Raw genomic sequence first — 13880 nt, 5'->3', positions numbered from 1 at the left:
GCAGCTGCCCCGGGCCCCAGCGCTCAGCTCCAGAAGGATCCGCGCAGACGCGCCGGTGCCGACGGCGCTGCCGAACGCAGCCGTCCGTTCTGCCTGTGCGTCCTCCTGGACACGGCGGCAGCGTGCGATCGAGGCCCCCAGATCAAGGACTTTCTTCACCTGGCTCTCCGAGCACTGTCTTCCTCCTACGTCTCCCTCTGAGTCTCCTCTCTGGTTCTTTTCAGCCCAGTCTTGAAACGTCAAAGAGCTTCAGCTGGAAATGCCTGGATTTTAAAGGGTCACTAAGGAACATCGACTCTACAACTGGATATTCTGGTGAAAACCTATCTCAAATATCTCTTTATCATTAGACGACAATTTGTGGAGACCTCAACCTGCGAAGGAAGTAGACTAGCTCCCGCAGACTGTCGATCTGAGAGAGAATTCTGCATGTTTTCTAGCTGTTTATGAAACACCATCTAATGAGTCAAGCCTGGCCATCCGGAAGGAAGTAACACCTCTGCAGCGGGAGTCCCAACAGTGGTAAGGCCCTGTCACAAGGGAAAACAGGAAGGGCGGTGCAGACGGAGAAGGGGCGAAGTTCAGATCAGCAGCTCTCAGGAGCTGCAGACCATCTCGCGGCTGAGCGGCTGTGGCGGCCTGCTCAGCCTCAGATCTCAGACCCACCTGCTACTGCTCCCGACCTAGGCTTCCCCTGAAAGGGGAAGGAACGTGAAACAGTGATTAACCTTGGAGATATCTGAGAATTCACCATTTCTTTACAATGAAACATCTCAAAAAGAGCCTTTTCTCTATGAAAAGAGCAACAGAACCAAGTTTTGTTCTAGGATTTTGGAGCTACTTTCTAAGAAGAGCCTTTCTAAGAAGGTAGGAGCATTAAGTAAGGAATTTAGTGACGGGGAATAAAATACAGAACTTCTTTCAGATCTGTATTTTAATAACAGAGAACAACTTTCACGTGAGTCCCATTCCCGTCAGCTCCTTACAGACTCTTCCATTAAAAACAAGAGGGACGCAGGGGCCACCACGGTCAAGAAGGAAGTCCGTGGCCGTTGAGACCCCAGAGAAAGATTCTCCAGGTGTGGAAAATGCAAAGATAACAGAGCAAGAGGAAAAAGTGGTATCAGACAGGCAGGATATACTCTGATTCACACCACTACTGACAGGGCCACAAGGGCTGTGGCAAGCAGCTCACCCAGTTTTTGAAGAGCAGCAGTCCTCCCGAGCCTCCAGGAACAGGCGTCAACGCGTCTGCGTACGAAAGAGCCCCACGAGTGCCAGGGAGGGTTCTCACCTGCCGCATCCACTCACATCCTCCAGACAAGACCTCTCCGTAGACACCCTGGACAGAAAACCAACTGACCGCACCGGCAGAACTGGTGGGGAAGGACCAACAAGTAGGCTGCAGGCCTCCGTGCAGAATCTGGTCCATAAACCAACTGTGTTGCACATTCAAAGGGTTTTTTCCTCTCTCCTGAAAACCTAACTAGGAGATTTTTTCTAAAAAAAAATCTAGAATTCTGGCTTCTCCTGAAAATAAGAATCAAGGTGGAAAATAAAAATCATTCAAAAAGTAACACTGGAAATGTCTGCAGATTCAAGATAAATGAGTATTTTAAAAACTGATCTAATTTGGCAAATATGAAGACCGTGTACGGCATACCCACGGAAGGAGGCGTTAACAACAGACTTCCTCAGGATCACCGACGTAAGACCCGTGGGCAACCCCATGCGCACGAGCGCGCCTCACCGGCTGGCCGGCTGCCTTCCCAAACCCAGCGTCCTGCCTACTGAGACCTCCCTGCGGATCGCCCTCTCACTCTTCCTGTGGCTGTGCCCGTGTGTGACGTCAGTACACACACACTTCTACATTATATACTATTCTGTATGCTTTCAGTTCGATAAAAAATTCCTGGTTTTAATTCTATGTTTCAAAGATTTACTTGTGTTGTTACACTTCCAGTTATTCATTTATGAAGCGTACAAAGCCACAAAGCCGCCCATCCGTTCCCCTGCTGCTGAAAGCTGGTTGACTTCAGCTTTTTATTAACAATATTGCTACTAGAAAACCTTTCTCTTATATTCTGGCATAAGCTTCCCAAGGACACATGCACAAAATGCACAGACTCCAAGCAGCAACACATTCACTGAGTCCTATCAGGTAGTTTAAAAACAAGCGAGCACAGCGCCCGAATGCAGCGCACAGAGGAAGGTCACGATTTGCGGGAACCCTTGGTGCCCACCCTATGTGTCGACTGGGATGAACTTTACTACGGGTCCCATGGAAACAGTGTTAAAGGGCTTAGGCTTACCCTCTAGGTAAATGCCTTCTACAGCAAGTGAACGTTCGAGGTCTCGTGGAACGTGAGTGTTCGACGCCGTAAGACAGCAGCACACTGTCCTCCGCCACACCTACGTCAGTTCGTGTCCCGCTTCTTCAGCAGCTCGTGGTAGTTTCAGGCACAGAATACGTGGCTTATCTCACAGATGTGTGAGACAGGACTCTCTCCTGCCGTCTTACACACTCCCGGGTGGCACACACGCGTCCCTGCTGACTCACACGTGTGTGAGACAGGACTCTCTCCTGCCGTCTTACACACTCCCGGTGGCACACACGCGTCCCTGCTGACTCACACGCCTGTGAGACAGGACTCTCTCCTGCCGTCTTACACACTCCCGGTGGCACACACGCGTCCCTGCTGACTCACACGCCTGTGAGACAGGACTCTCTCCTGCCGTCTTACACACTCCCGGTGGCACACACGCGTCCCTGCTGACTCACACGCCTGTGAGACAGGACTCTCTCCTGCCGTCTTACACACTCCCGGTGGCACACACGCGTCCCTGCTGACTCACACGCGCAGGCGCACGCATGCACACTTCAGCAGCTGTGTGTTTCGAGTACTTCTTCCCAGTCTGTGGCTTTCCTAATTTCTTTATAGCACCTTCTAATGAACCAATGTTCTTAAGTTTAATTTGGTAAAATTTATAGACTTTTCCTTTTACAGGCTGCATTTTGTGTTTAACAATTTTACTCTGTCAAGATCACAGACATAGGGGCGCCAGGGTGGCTCAGTGGGTTAAGCCTCTGCCTTCGGCTCAGGTCATGGTCTCAAGGTCCTGGGATCGAGACCGGCATCGGGCTCTCTGCTCGGCGGGGAGCCTGCTTCCCCCCTTCTCTGCCTGCCTCTCTGCCTGCTTGTGATCTCTGTCAAATAAATAAATAAAATCTTCAAAAAAAAAAAAAAAAAAAAAAGATCACAGACGTCCACTTTCTGTCATAAATGCCTCCCCTCCCCGGCGGCAGTGCCCCATTTACGAATGTCTGCCGGGCGTCTGCAGGCCATTCCGCAGTGCGTTTGTCTATCCCAAAGCCCATAGCGTACCAACTTCATTCACACATCTGTAGCGTAAGTCTTGATTGCTGCTAAGGCCAGGGTCCTCTGCTGCTTCTTCAGTAGTGTCTGGCTTCATTATGCTTCTTTATGCTCATCAGATTCCTCACAAAATTCATGCTGAGAACGTAAGTGTGATTACAGTGAATCCGTACGCGGAATCATTCGTGAGAATCATCTTCTGGATACTGTGTCCTCCTATCCAAGAAGATAACGTGTCTCCGTTTAATCTTTTTAACATCTTCTGACAAAGTTTCACAATTTGGAAATAGCTCACATTTATTTCTAGATTCATTTTTTTCCTGCTGTCAGTAGGATCTTTTCTTGACTGACATTTCTTGGCTGTTGCTGGTAAAGAACAATTAATTATTTTTAAACACGCATCTTATATTTGGCTCTCTCGAGACACTCATATCCTGAATAATTTATTGATCCTTTGAGATTTCAACCAAGACAATCATACCACTTGAGGCAGGCAGTGCTGTATTTCTTCTTTGTGTCCTCCTTTTCTTTCTATTTTCTTGCCTTTGCACACAGGTCAGAGCACTGCTGTACGGAGGTGGTAACGATGAGCCTTGGTTTCTTCCTGATTTGGAGAGACGGGTCTTAGGACTCTTAGGTTTTACTGCTAAGAAACAGACACCTCTCATCAAGCTAAGGAACTTCCCTTCTCTTTCTTGTGTGCCTGAACCTTTTTCTAAGGAGGGATCTGACATCTCAAATTCTTTTCATTAATCTAGTAAGACAAAACATGATTTTATTTTAAATGACTAACGTCACAAATTAAAGATTTTCAAATGGGAACCTCCTCCTCCCCCTTATATTCCTGAGAAAATCCAACATGGTCTTTTTATTTCTAAACCTATTGGATTTCATCCATGTTCCTAAGCAAGACGGGCTCCTCTCACTCTCTGTTCTATTGTTTCTGTCACATGTGCATGCGAAAGTCATGCTAATCAAAAACACTGAGTTTAGGAATAAAGTCTCGCTGCCCCGTTGGGCGGAGGAGTCCGTGGAAGGCTGCACGGAGCCGGCACCCCACCCGCCGGCACCCCACCCGCCGGCACACCACCCACCGGCACACCACCGAGCTTGTGAAGCTAGGCCTGGTGCTGTCTCTGTGAGCAGACTGCCAACCCCTACTCAGTCTCTCCCGTGGGAACAGGGTTACTCCAGAATACGATTCCTTCTTGAGACAAGAACTTCTTTACTGGCATAAAGACTGCCCCAGCCCTTCCCACAAGCGACACAGTCTCTGCTTTACCTGCGATCACGACCCTCCTTCTGTCTGTGACACAACAGTCCAGGATCCTCTCCGCCTTTGCTAGAGGCGCGGCCTCAGGCCGACTCCCCACTGCAACTCCAGCTTCTGCCTCACTAACTCCGCAGCCCTGTAATACTGCCTTCCTTCCCCTTCTTTGGGTTCATAGCTTTTTAAGGCAATGTGTGCCACTTACTGCCGGTGGCTTTCCCTTGCTAACACAGGCACTTAAACTGTGACCTTCCCCTCAAACTATCACTTTAATCAAATCTCAAAATTTTGGATATACAGTAATTTTATATTCACTCAGTCTTAGTACTTTTTCCTTTAATAGTTCCTTCTTTGACCAATGATTAACTTAGCAGTTCTTTTTTTTAATTTATAAATATATGGTCTTTAAATCTCTAAGTTGGGTTATTTTATTTCTAACTTAGTTGCATTATGAACACAGAGCATGGTCTCTATGTATTAATCTTCTGAAATTTAACAGAGATCTTAGGGTCCAGCACATGATTCATTTTTGCGAATGGTTCGTAGGCTCGTGAGAAGTACACATGTTCTCTGATTTGGGGTTAAGGGTCTTTTAAGCCAACTTTGATACGCACATTGTTCAGGTCTTTATTTTTAACTTTTGTCTTTCAAACTCATGGTAAGTTGGGAGAGAGGAGCTGAAATCATCCACAATGATGAAGGATTTGCCAATTTATCCTATACATATCCAATATAGCTTCATTTATTTGTATACTTTTAGATCTCTGTTTTCAGAAACATACCAGTTTAATCTTCTGGAAAATTTAACCTTTTAGTACATGCAGTGTCCTTCTCTTACTACTAACGGTTTTTGTCTTAAATAAGAGTATGACTCGTAATCTCCTGGTATGAAAAAGGCTACAACAGAGGTAGCGACTATAAACAATACACACTTTCTTAATCAAATCTGAACATCCATGACTTTAACAAGTTTAGTCAACTGACATTAATGGTGATTACCAGACTTATTTCATCTTATTATTTAATTCATCCTAAGATTGTACCCCTTTTATCCTCTTAACATTTTGTTAACGTTTGATGAACTTTCTTTTGGTTTTTGGTTTTTTTTTTTTTTACTCTGCTCTCCAGTCTCCAACCTCCAACTCATTTGTAAGAATTATGCTCCATTCCTGATCCATGAATAATGCCTTAAACTCCCTAGGAAAGGACACAAACATCTTAAAACCTTTAAATCTCCAAAATGCAAAAATCAAAAAGGTCTGAACCAAACACGAAGCAAGTTATCCAAATCAGAACTAGAAGTCAGTAGATTTCTTTAAAAAAACCAAAAAACTAAAACTAAAACTAAAAAAAAAAAAAAAAGGTGGAAGATTAGAATTCCAAAAAACAGGAAAAATAAAGACGACAGGAGACCTCGGAGCTAGAAGAAATGGATGCATGACGGGAGGGAGGAAGAGAAGTGCCTGTTTTAGTAAAAACCTGTGAGCTAATATGGTTTCTATATTTTTAAGCAGCTGGAAAAAAGTAAACAAATAAAATAAACTGTTTCATAACATGTGGAAACTATTTAAAAGTTAAATTCACAGTGCATATAGTTTTACTGAAACAGAGAAACACACATTTGTTTAATACATTATGTCTGCGACTGCTTCAGCACTATCTGTCAAAGTTGAGTACCTAGTACATGGCAAGGATGTCTCCTATCACTAGTTCTTTTCAACATTATACTAAAAATCTTTGCAAATGTAATTAAACAAAAAAAGGAAATGAAAGGTAATACAGATTGAGAAAGAAGACATCAAACTGTCTTTGCTTTCAAATGACATGACTGTCTACAACACAGAAGATATGAGAGAATTAACAAAAAAATTTGTAGAACAAATACACAATTATACCAAGGTTGCAAGACACAGGGTAAATATACAAAAGTCAATTATTTTTCCACATACCAACAACGAACGAGTGGAATTTTAAGTTAGAAACAGTTACATTAACATCACTTACATTAACATCCCTCATAATAAAATACTTAGGTATAAACCCAACAAAATGTGTACAAGAGCTATATGAGAAAAATATAAAACTAATGTATGAAATCAAAGAATCAAATAAATGAAGAGACAGTCCATGTTCATGGACAGGAGGACTCTGTATTGTCAAGGTGTCAGTTCCTCCTAATTTGAATTATAGATTAGATGCAATCTCAAGCAAAATCCCTACAAGTTATTTTTTGTGGCTATCAACAAACTAATTCCCAAGTTTATGTGTAGTGGCAAAAGACCCAGAACAGCCAATACAGTAGTAATGGAGAAGAAAAAAGTTGTGTCACTGACACTACCCAACGTGCAGACTCATTGTAAAGCTACAGTAAACAAGCCAGTGTGGTTACTGGCCAAAGAACAGACAAATGGACCAAGGAATAAAACAGAAAACTCAGAAACAGACTCCCATAAATCAACTAATCTTTGACAAAGACAAAAAAGCAATACAACGGAGCACAGATAGCTTTCCAACAAATGATACTGAAACAGCAACATTCTCCAGCAAAATCAAGAATCTACACACAAACGGGCCTTATGCCCTTTACAAAAATTAACTCAAAATGGATCACACATCTAACTTGGTAAAGCACAAGACTATAAAACTTCTAGAAGATAACAGAGAAAACCTAGATGACCTAGCAGACAGAAAACTTTTTACTTACAACACCAAAAGCAAAATCCATGAAAGAAATAATGAACTGCACTTTACTAAAATGAAAGACTTATTACAAAAGATAACGTCAAGAGAATAAGACTACAATGAAAGCTACAAGCTGGGAGAAAATACAGAATTTTCTGATATTTGATAAAGAACTATTATTTAATACCTACAAAGAACTCTTGAACTCCACAAGAAATACAACAACTCAATTAGAAACTGGGCCAAAATCTCGACAGCCACCTCACCCTGGGTATACAGATAGGAAACAAGCAGATTAAAAAGATGTTCCGCATCACGGATCATCACAGAAATACAAATTAAAACAAGATACCACTATACACCTATTAGCCTGGCTCAAATCTGGAACACTGGCATCAAATGCTGACAAAGATGTGGAGCTACAGAAACCTCCTTCATGGCCGGCGGGAATGCAAAGTGGCACACTTACTTTGGAAGACAGTGAGGCAGGGTTTTTTTGTTTTTTTTTACAAAACAAAACACTCTTGCCATTTGATCCTGTAATTATGCTTCCTGTTATTTTCTCAAAAGCATTAAACCTGTGTCCACACATAGATGTTTCTATGAAATACAGGTGTTTCTAGCAGCTTTATTCAAAACTGTCAAAACTTGGAAGCCACCAAGATGTCCTTCAGTAGGTAAATGGATAAATGAACTGTGGTCCATCCAAACAATGGAGTATTTTATTCAGCACCAGAAACACAGAACAACATTAGAAACACAAGACAGCAAGGCATAAAAAGGGAGAAAACTTTCAAGTGGCTACTAAGTGAAAGAAGCCAATCTGAAAAGGATACATACTATATGATTCCAACTATACGGGAAAAAAAAGGTGCATAACCACAAAACAGAACATACAAAGCCTAAGTCAGTATCTGTCCCTTTAAAAAAAAGTTTGCCTGCCCTGCGTTAATATATTAAATGAGTAGATTAGGTCAAGACACTTAGTTTCTATCTGCCCCTTCAAATCTCAGTAAGTCTCCACAAAAGACAACTTAAAAATTTCATGTCCAAGGGCGCCTGGGTGGCTCAGTGGGTTGAGCCTCTGCCTTCAGCTCGGCTCATGATCTTGGGGTCCTGGGATCAAGCCCCACGTTGGGCTCTCTGCTTGGCAGGGAGCCTGCTTCCCCCTTTCTCTCTCTGCCTGCCTCTCTGCGTACTTGTGATCTCTGTCAAATAAATAAATAAAATCTTTTAAGAAAAAATTCATGTCCATTGTAAGGTTGTAATAAAAAGTATTATTAACAAAACCTGGGGAACTTCTGGGGCAGAAAAAAGTACACTGGATTAGGATTCAGACAGAAATGCTACAGCTACAATCACTGAAAAGAAAATGCCATTGAAAAAACAGAAACATCCTTCATTTTAAATGTCCCAGAAAAATTCTAATTTCAAAATCAATATAACAAAAAGAAGCTTGGAAAAAACATCAAGGTAATGTTTACAACTGGACAGTCTCGGCCACTCCTCCTACCACACATACAAAGTTAAAGACAACATCAACCTCTACATCCAGGATCAGGCCAACATGGAAACCAAGTCGGTGCTCTGTCTCCGGGGACATCTGATCTGACCATGAGGCCGGAAACGAAGAGAGAAGCAAAGCAGAGCCACTAGAAACAGCAGCACGGCATTCAGGAAAGGTAGAAAGCGGACAACCACCATTCCAGAAATCAAAACAAATATATTCTAAAACTGAACTCTAAAACACAAAAAGTAAGTAAACAAAACCACACAAGCCCCCAAAATGTTACATGGTCAAATTCTACCAAGCCGAAAGAACAGAGGACTGCCCTGCACAGCACAGAGAAAAAGACAGAGAGCTTTTCACCTCATTCTACGAAGTTAAACCACCTTGATACTAAACCAGAAAAGGGGAACAGACAAAAAACTGGAAGACTGATCACAGCAAAACACATAAAAATTGAATCCCCCGTTTATATTAAAAACCACTACAGCCACTAACCACCATGACCAGGTGGCGTTGATTCTAGTAACGCGAAGCCAGCACAGCATTAATAACTCTACTAATACAATTCAGCATACTAAAGGCTAAATAAGATAAATTCTAGTATATACCAGTTGCAGCTGACCCTTGAACAACACGGGTTTGAATTGTGCAGGTCTATTTATACAGAGATTCTTTTCAGGAAATACAGGACCGTCCTGTAAATGTATTTCTCTTCCTCAGGATTTCCTCAGTAACATTTTATTTTCTCTAGCTTACGTTATTCTAAGAAATTCACTATATTAATATTTAATCATTATTAAAATGTTACTACTTTATTGTAGGAATATACTATATAATACCTATAACACGTCAGGTATGTATTAGCAACTATTTCTGTTATCAGTAAGGCTTCTGGCCAAGGGTAGGCTTCTGCAGTTAAGTCTCGGGGGAGTCAAAAAGTAACACACACCGTTCAATACACCCCCACATTGCTACGGGCTCAACAGCATAAATGCTGACATGCACCAAAAACGCATTTGACAGACATTAACACGTGCTCCTGATGAAAAAACAGTAACAACGCCTAAGGAGGTGAAACAGAAGAAAACTCCCCGAACTTGCTGATCACTGGCAAACACTAAAAGCACTCATCAGAGTGGAAGAAAGACAAGGAAGATAGCGATGGACACACTGCAACCACTGAGTGTTGTACCAACCGGCTTACCAATACAAACATGAAAAACACGTAAGAGTAAAATGCTAGGAGAAGCAAAACTAAAAACAGCATTATTTACAGATAATGAACTTTCACCTGGAAAACACAAAAAAATTAACCTAGAAGTAACAACAGCTAATAAAAGTAATTATCAAGCTGCTGTTACATAAAATAAGCACTTGAAACCTCGTCACTTTCCTACAGAACTACAATAACCAGACTTCACCAGGAGAAAAAGGACCCGTTCAAAGGAATAAATGCTATAAAAGAGCAAGTGTAAATCTGAGCTGGAGAAAAAGACGGAAGACCTAGCAAGGCAAAAGTCAAGAAAACTTTCTTGAAGAACATTAAAAAAAAAGACTCCCGCCCCCCCGGCCAAACACACGGAATGAAACCCATACACATCACAGATGGAAAGAATCAGTATTACAAAAACGCCAATTCTAAATAAGATTCAGAGAAATTCTAATCAAAAGCCCCGCGACAGCAGTTTCCCCCCTTGCTTTAAAAACTAGCAATTCCAAATTCATCTGGAAGAACTGACATGTGGGAACCAAAGAAAATCTTCACGGAGAAAAGAAAAAGTGTAACGAGGGAACGTCATACCCTCAAGATTTAATACCGGCACAAGTCAGGGTGACGCACCAGGAGCCGGGCACCAGGAGCCGGCATCCGTAACACACTGACAACGAGAGGCCCTCGCTGCGCACTTGTTAATGAGCGCTGCGCAGGGGAGGGGGAGCGCCGCGAAGGGGCCATCCACACAGCAGGGACAAAGTCTAACGGGAAAGCATCTGCCAAAAGCAAAATAAAATGCGAAGATTCAAAAAACAAATTTATTCAAATACAATAAAATGTTAAGATGTCTTTTGTTTTAAACCTTGGCAAACTTGAAAAGCAGCAACATTAAATGCTGGCAAAAATATGAAGAGACAAGTACCGTCATGTAAGTGATGGGAATGTAAATTATGACAATCTTCTTGGAATATAATCTGGTAAAAATGATTAAAATATAAAACAACATGGGACGCCTGGGTGGCTCAGTGGGTTAAGCCTCTGCCTTTGGCTCAGGTCATGATCTCAGGGTCCTGGGATCGAGTCCCACATCTGGCTCTCTGCTCAGCGGGGAGCCTGCTTCCTCCTCTCTCTCTGCCTGCCTCTCTGCCTACCTGTGATCTCTGTCTGTCAAATAAATAAATAAATTATAAAAAAAAAAAAAACACATGATACCTAGAATTGCAATGCCACGTTCAGGAATCTATCCTGTAAGTACACATTCTAACGCTCTCGAAGACTTGATACAAAGATACTCACCGCTTTATTATAAATAACAAAAAATGGAAAGAAATCCCTACACATTAATGAAGTAATTTAAAATTTCAGATATGACAATGCTGTGGATTACTACACCGCAATAAAAAGTATTAATGATCCAGTAAGTTGATATGCACTGAGACATTCATATTACCAGAAGTCTCTAATTCTAAGGAAATAGCATGATCCTATCTACACAAGCAACAACACAATGCCAAATGCATAAATATGTGTGTATGCAGTTATATGCAGGGAGACATTCTCTTTGGCTGCTAATAACCACCTTCACCCGCCATGTCATCACGTATAGGAAGCATCTTTAACTATAAAATATTTTTCACAATTTTTCAAGTCAAGTATATTACACTGCGCTCCACAGCAACCCGCTAGAGATGATGATTATCTAACGACACAGTAAGTAAGTACCCTAGCGAAAGCTTCTACGGAAGGACCGCGTGCAACTCTCGAAGTCTGACATTTACGGTCATCTTCAGCATGCTAAAAGGAGTTAAACTGAGCTTACCGATTTCATTAATCACCGCTCTTATTTTGGAGACGAAAGGACCAACTTCACTGGGATTCATTTTGACTCTCTCCTTAAGGTCAGCACCTGCAAAGTATTTTATTTACAAACACAGTCTAGTTATAAACAAGATTTTAAGGCAATGAATTGAAAATTTACTTAAGATTCACAGGTAACTTGAATATCAACTGAATTTACCCACTGAAGGAAGTAAGTTACTTAGGTTTTCCCTCTCAAAGACCAGCAAAGGAAAGAGTGAAACACCTGCTCATACAGCATGTGCCCACAGCAGCGGTTCTGGAACCTGGTGTCTCGGGGCCCCTTTACACTCTTAGAGGAAGAGGTTTACTTGAGATGGTATCTACCAATAGTTATTCTATTAAAAACTATTAAATGTTTTTAAATTATGTATTCATTAGTTTAATAATACAAACGAACCCATTCGTGTTAAGATAAATGACTGCAGACGGACGTTAGCCACCTGCTCGGCGCCTAGAAAGCCGGCGGACTGAGCAGTACCGCGTTCGGCTGGAAGTATAAACGTCAACCCGGTGCAGAGGGCAGATCCCAGAATCAGTCTGATTCCACAGATGCCGCCGTGGGGGCTGCAGTCTTAACTTATGCACAAACTGACAATTTCATAATTATGAGTTTATCACAGAATCATAAATTTGGAGCAGAGAAGAAATTCTTAAGGGATCCCTTACTCTGTGGCTCAACAAAGAATTCTTTTTGATAAAATAAAATTGTATGAGAAATGGCTCCCATTTACATGAACAAATACAAAACAAAGTAAAATGACAACCTAGAAGGTACACACTCAGCTATTTACTCTCTGAAGAGTCCGTTATAAAGAAATTGGGACTAGACAGAATACCAAGTGCCAGCCAAGCTGGGATATTCTGAGCCCACACACTTCCCGTCAGAGCACATACCCTACAACTCATCAGTTCTTAGCTATATTTACCCTAGAAAATTGCAAACATATGCCCAAGGAATATGTACAGTAGCATTCAATGCAACATATATAAAATTGAAAAAAAATCAGAAATAACCTAAATATACATCAGAAGAATTTTTAATAAAATTAAGATATATTTATACAGAATATTACACGTTCAGCATGAAAATGAAGGAATTAAAAGTAGAAATACGGAAAAAGCTAAGTGTTGAAGAACACAGAATTATGTATATTTATTATACCTTAAAACACTAATACGCATTTATAGATTTAGTGACACTACGCTATCATATTTACAGAAACACACACGGGATGCTCACCACCGACATAACTTTTCTTTAAACGGATGCTATTGAGGGGGGCAGCTGGCGGGCTCAGTCAGGGGAGACGTGACTTTTGATCTCAGGGTTCTGAGTTCAAGCCCCACACTGGGCACATAGCTTAAGAAATAAGTCAACAGCAAACGAAAGCTCCTTAGGGAAGGGAAACGTGAAGGGAGATGATAAATGCCACAGTCGGTCCGCAGCGAGCTCTGCGAGAAGGGAGTGCGGCCGGCAACGGTCACCGGGAACGGCTTAGTGTGACACGGCGCTGCTCAAGTCGCCGACGGCCACTCACTGCACCGGGCTTTAAACACTTCTGATGTATGTCTTCCTAGGAAGCTTGTTCCGTGAGAAATATTTTTAGGGCCAAAACACTTGTTAAGCCACTTGGATATGTTTGTGGAGGAAAAACCTGTGGAGCCCTGAGGACACAGTGCAAGTGACAGCACGAGGCGCGGCGACGGCCCGCGGCTCCCAGCACCGGTCTGTGGACGCGGCTGAACGCGGGGCCGGCCCGGGGAGGGCGACGGCCGGGGAGCCCAAGCGACCGAGGGGAGAAGCGGACGGGAGCCCCGGGGCTCTGCTCGCGGTGGGCCGGCAGGAGGCCGGGGCTCTGCTCGCGGTGGGCCCGCAGGAGGCCGGGGACCGCGGCACCGACCCTCAGCGCGGGCTACGCCGCAGGCGGTGCCCTCGGACACGGCACCGGCGCTCCAGACCGGGCTCTC

At 42.8% G+C, this 13880-nt stretch overlaps 1 protein-coding gene across 3 annotated transcripts in view; it reads right to left on the bottom strand.

The window, feature by feature from the left end:
• AUH (AU RNA binding methylglutaconyl-CoA hydratase) overlaps positions 1-13880 on the bottom strand; it is a 130448-nt gene that overhangs the window by 83286 nt on the left and 33282 nt on the right. For all 3 annotated transcript variants that reach the window (XM_082694160.1, XM_082694161.1, XM_082694162.1), the window contains one exon: positions 11872-11958. In XM_082694160.1, the coding sequence (XP_082550286.1) occupies positions 11872-11958 (87 nt within the window). The remainder of the gene's footprint in view (positions 1-11871; positions 11959-13880) is intronic.

The sequence above is a fragment of the Mustela nivalis genome, assembly GCF_964662115.1.
Source record: "Mustela nivalis genome assembly, chromosome: 13".
NCBI lineage: Eukaryota > Metazoa > Chordata > Mammalia > Carnivora > Mustelidae > Mustela > Mustela nivalis.
This window is presented reverse-complemented; position numbering and strand designations above follow the sequence as displayed.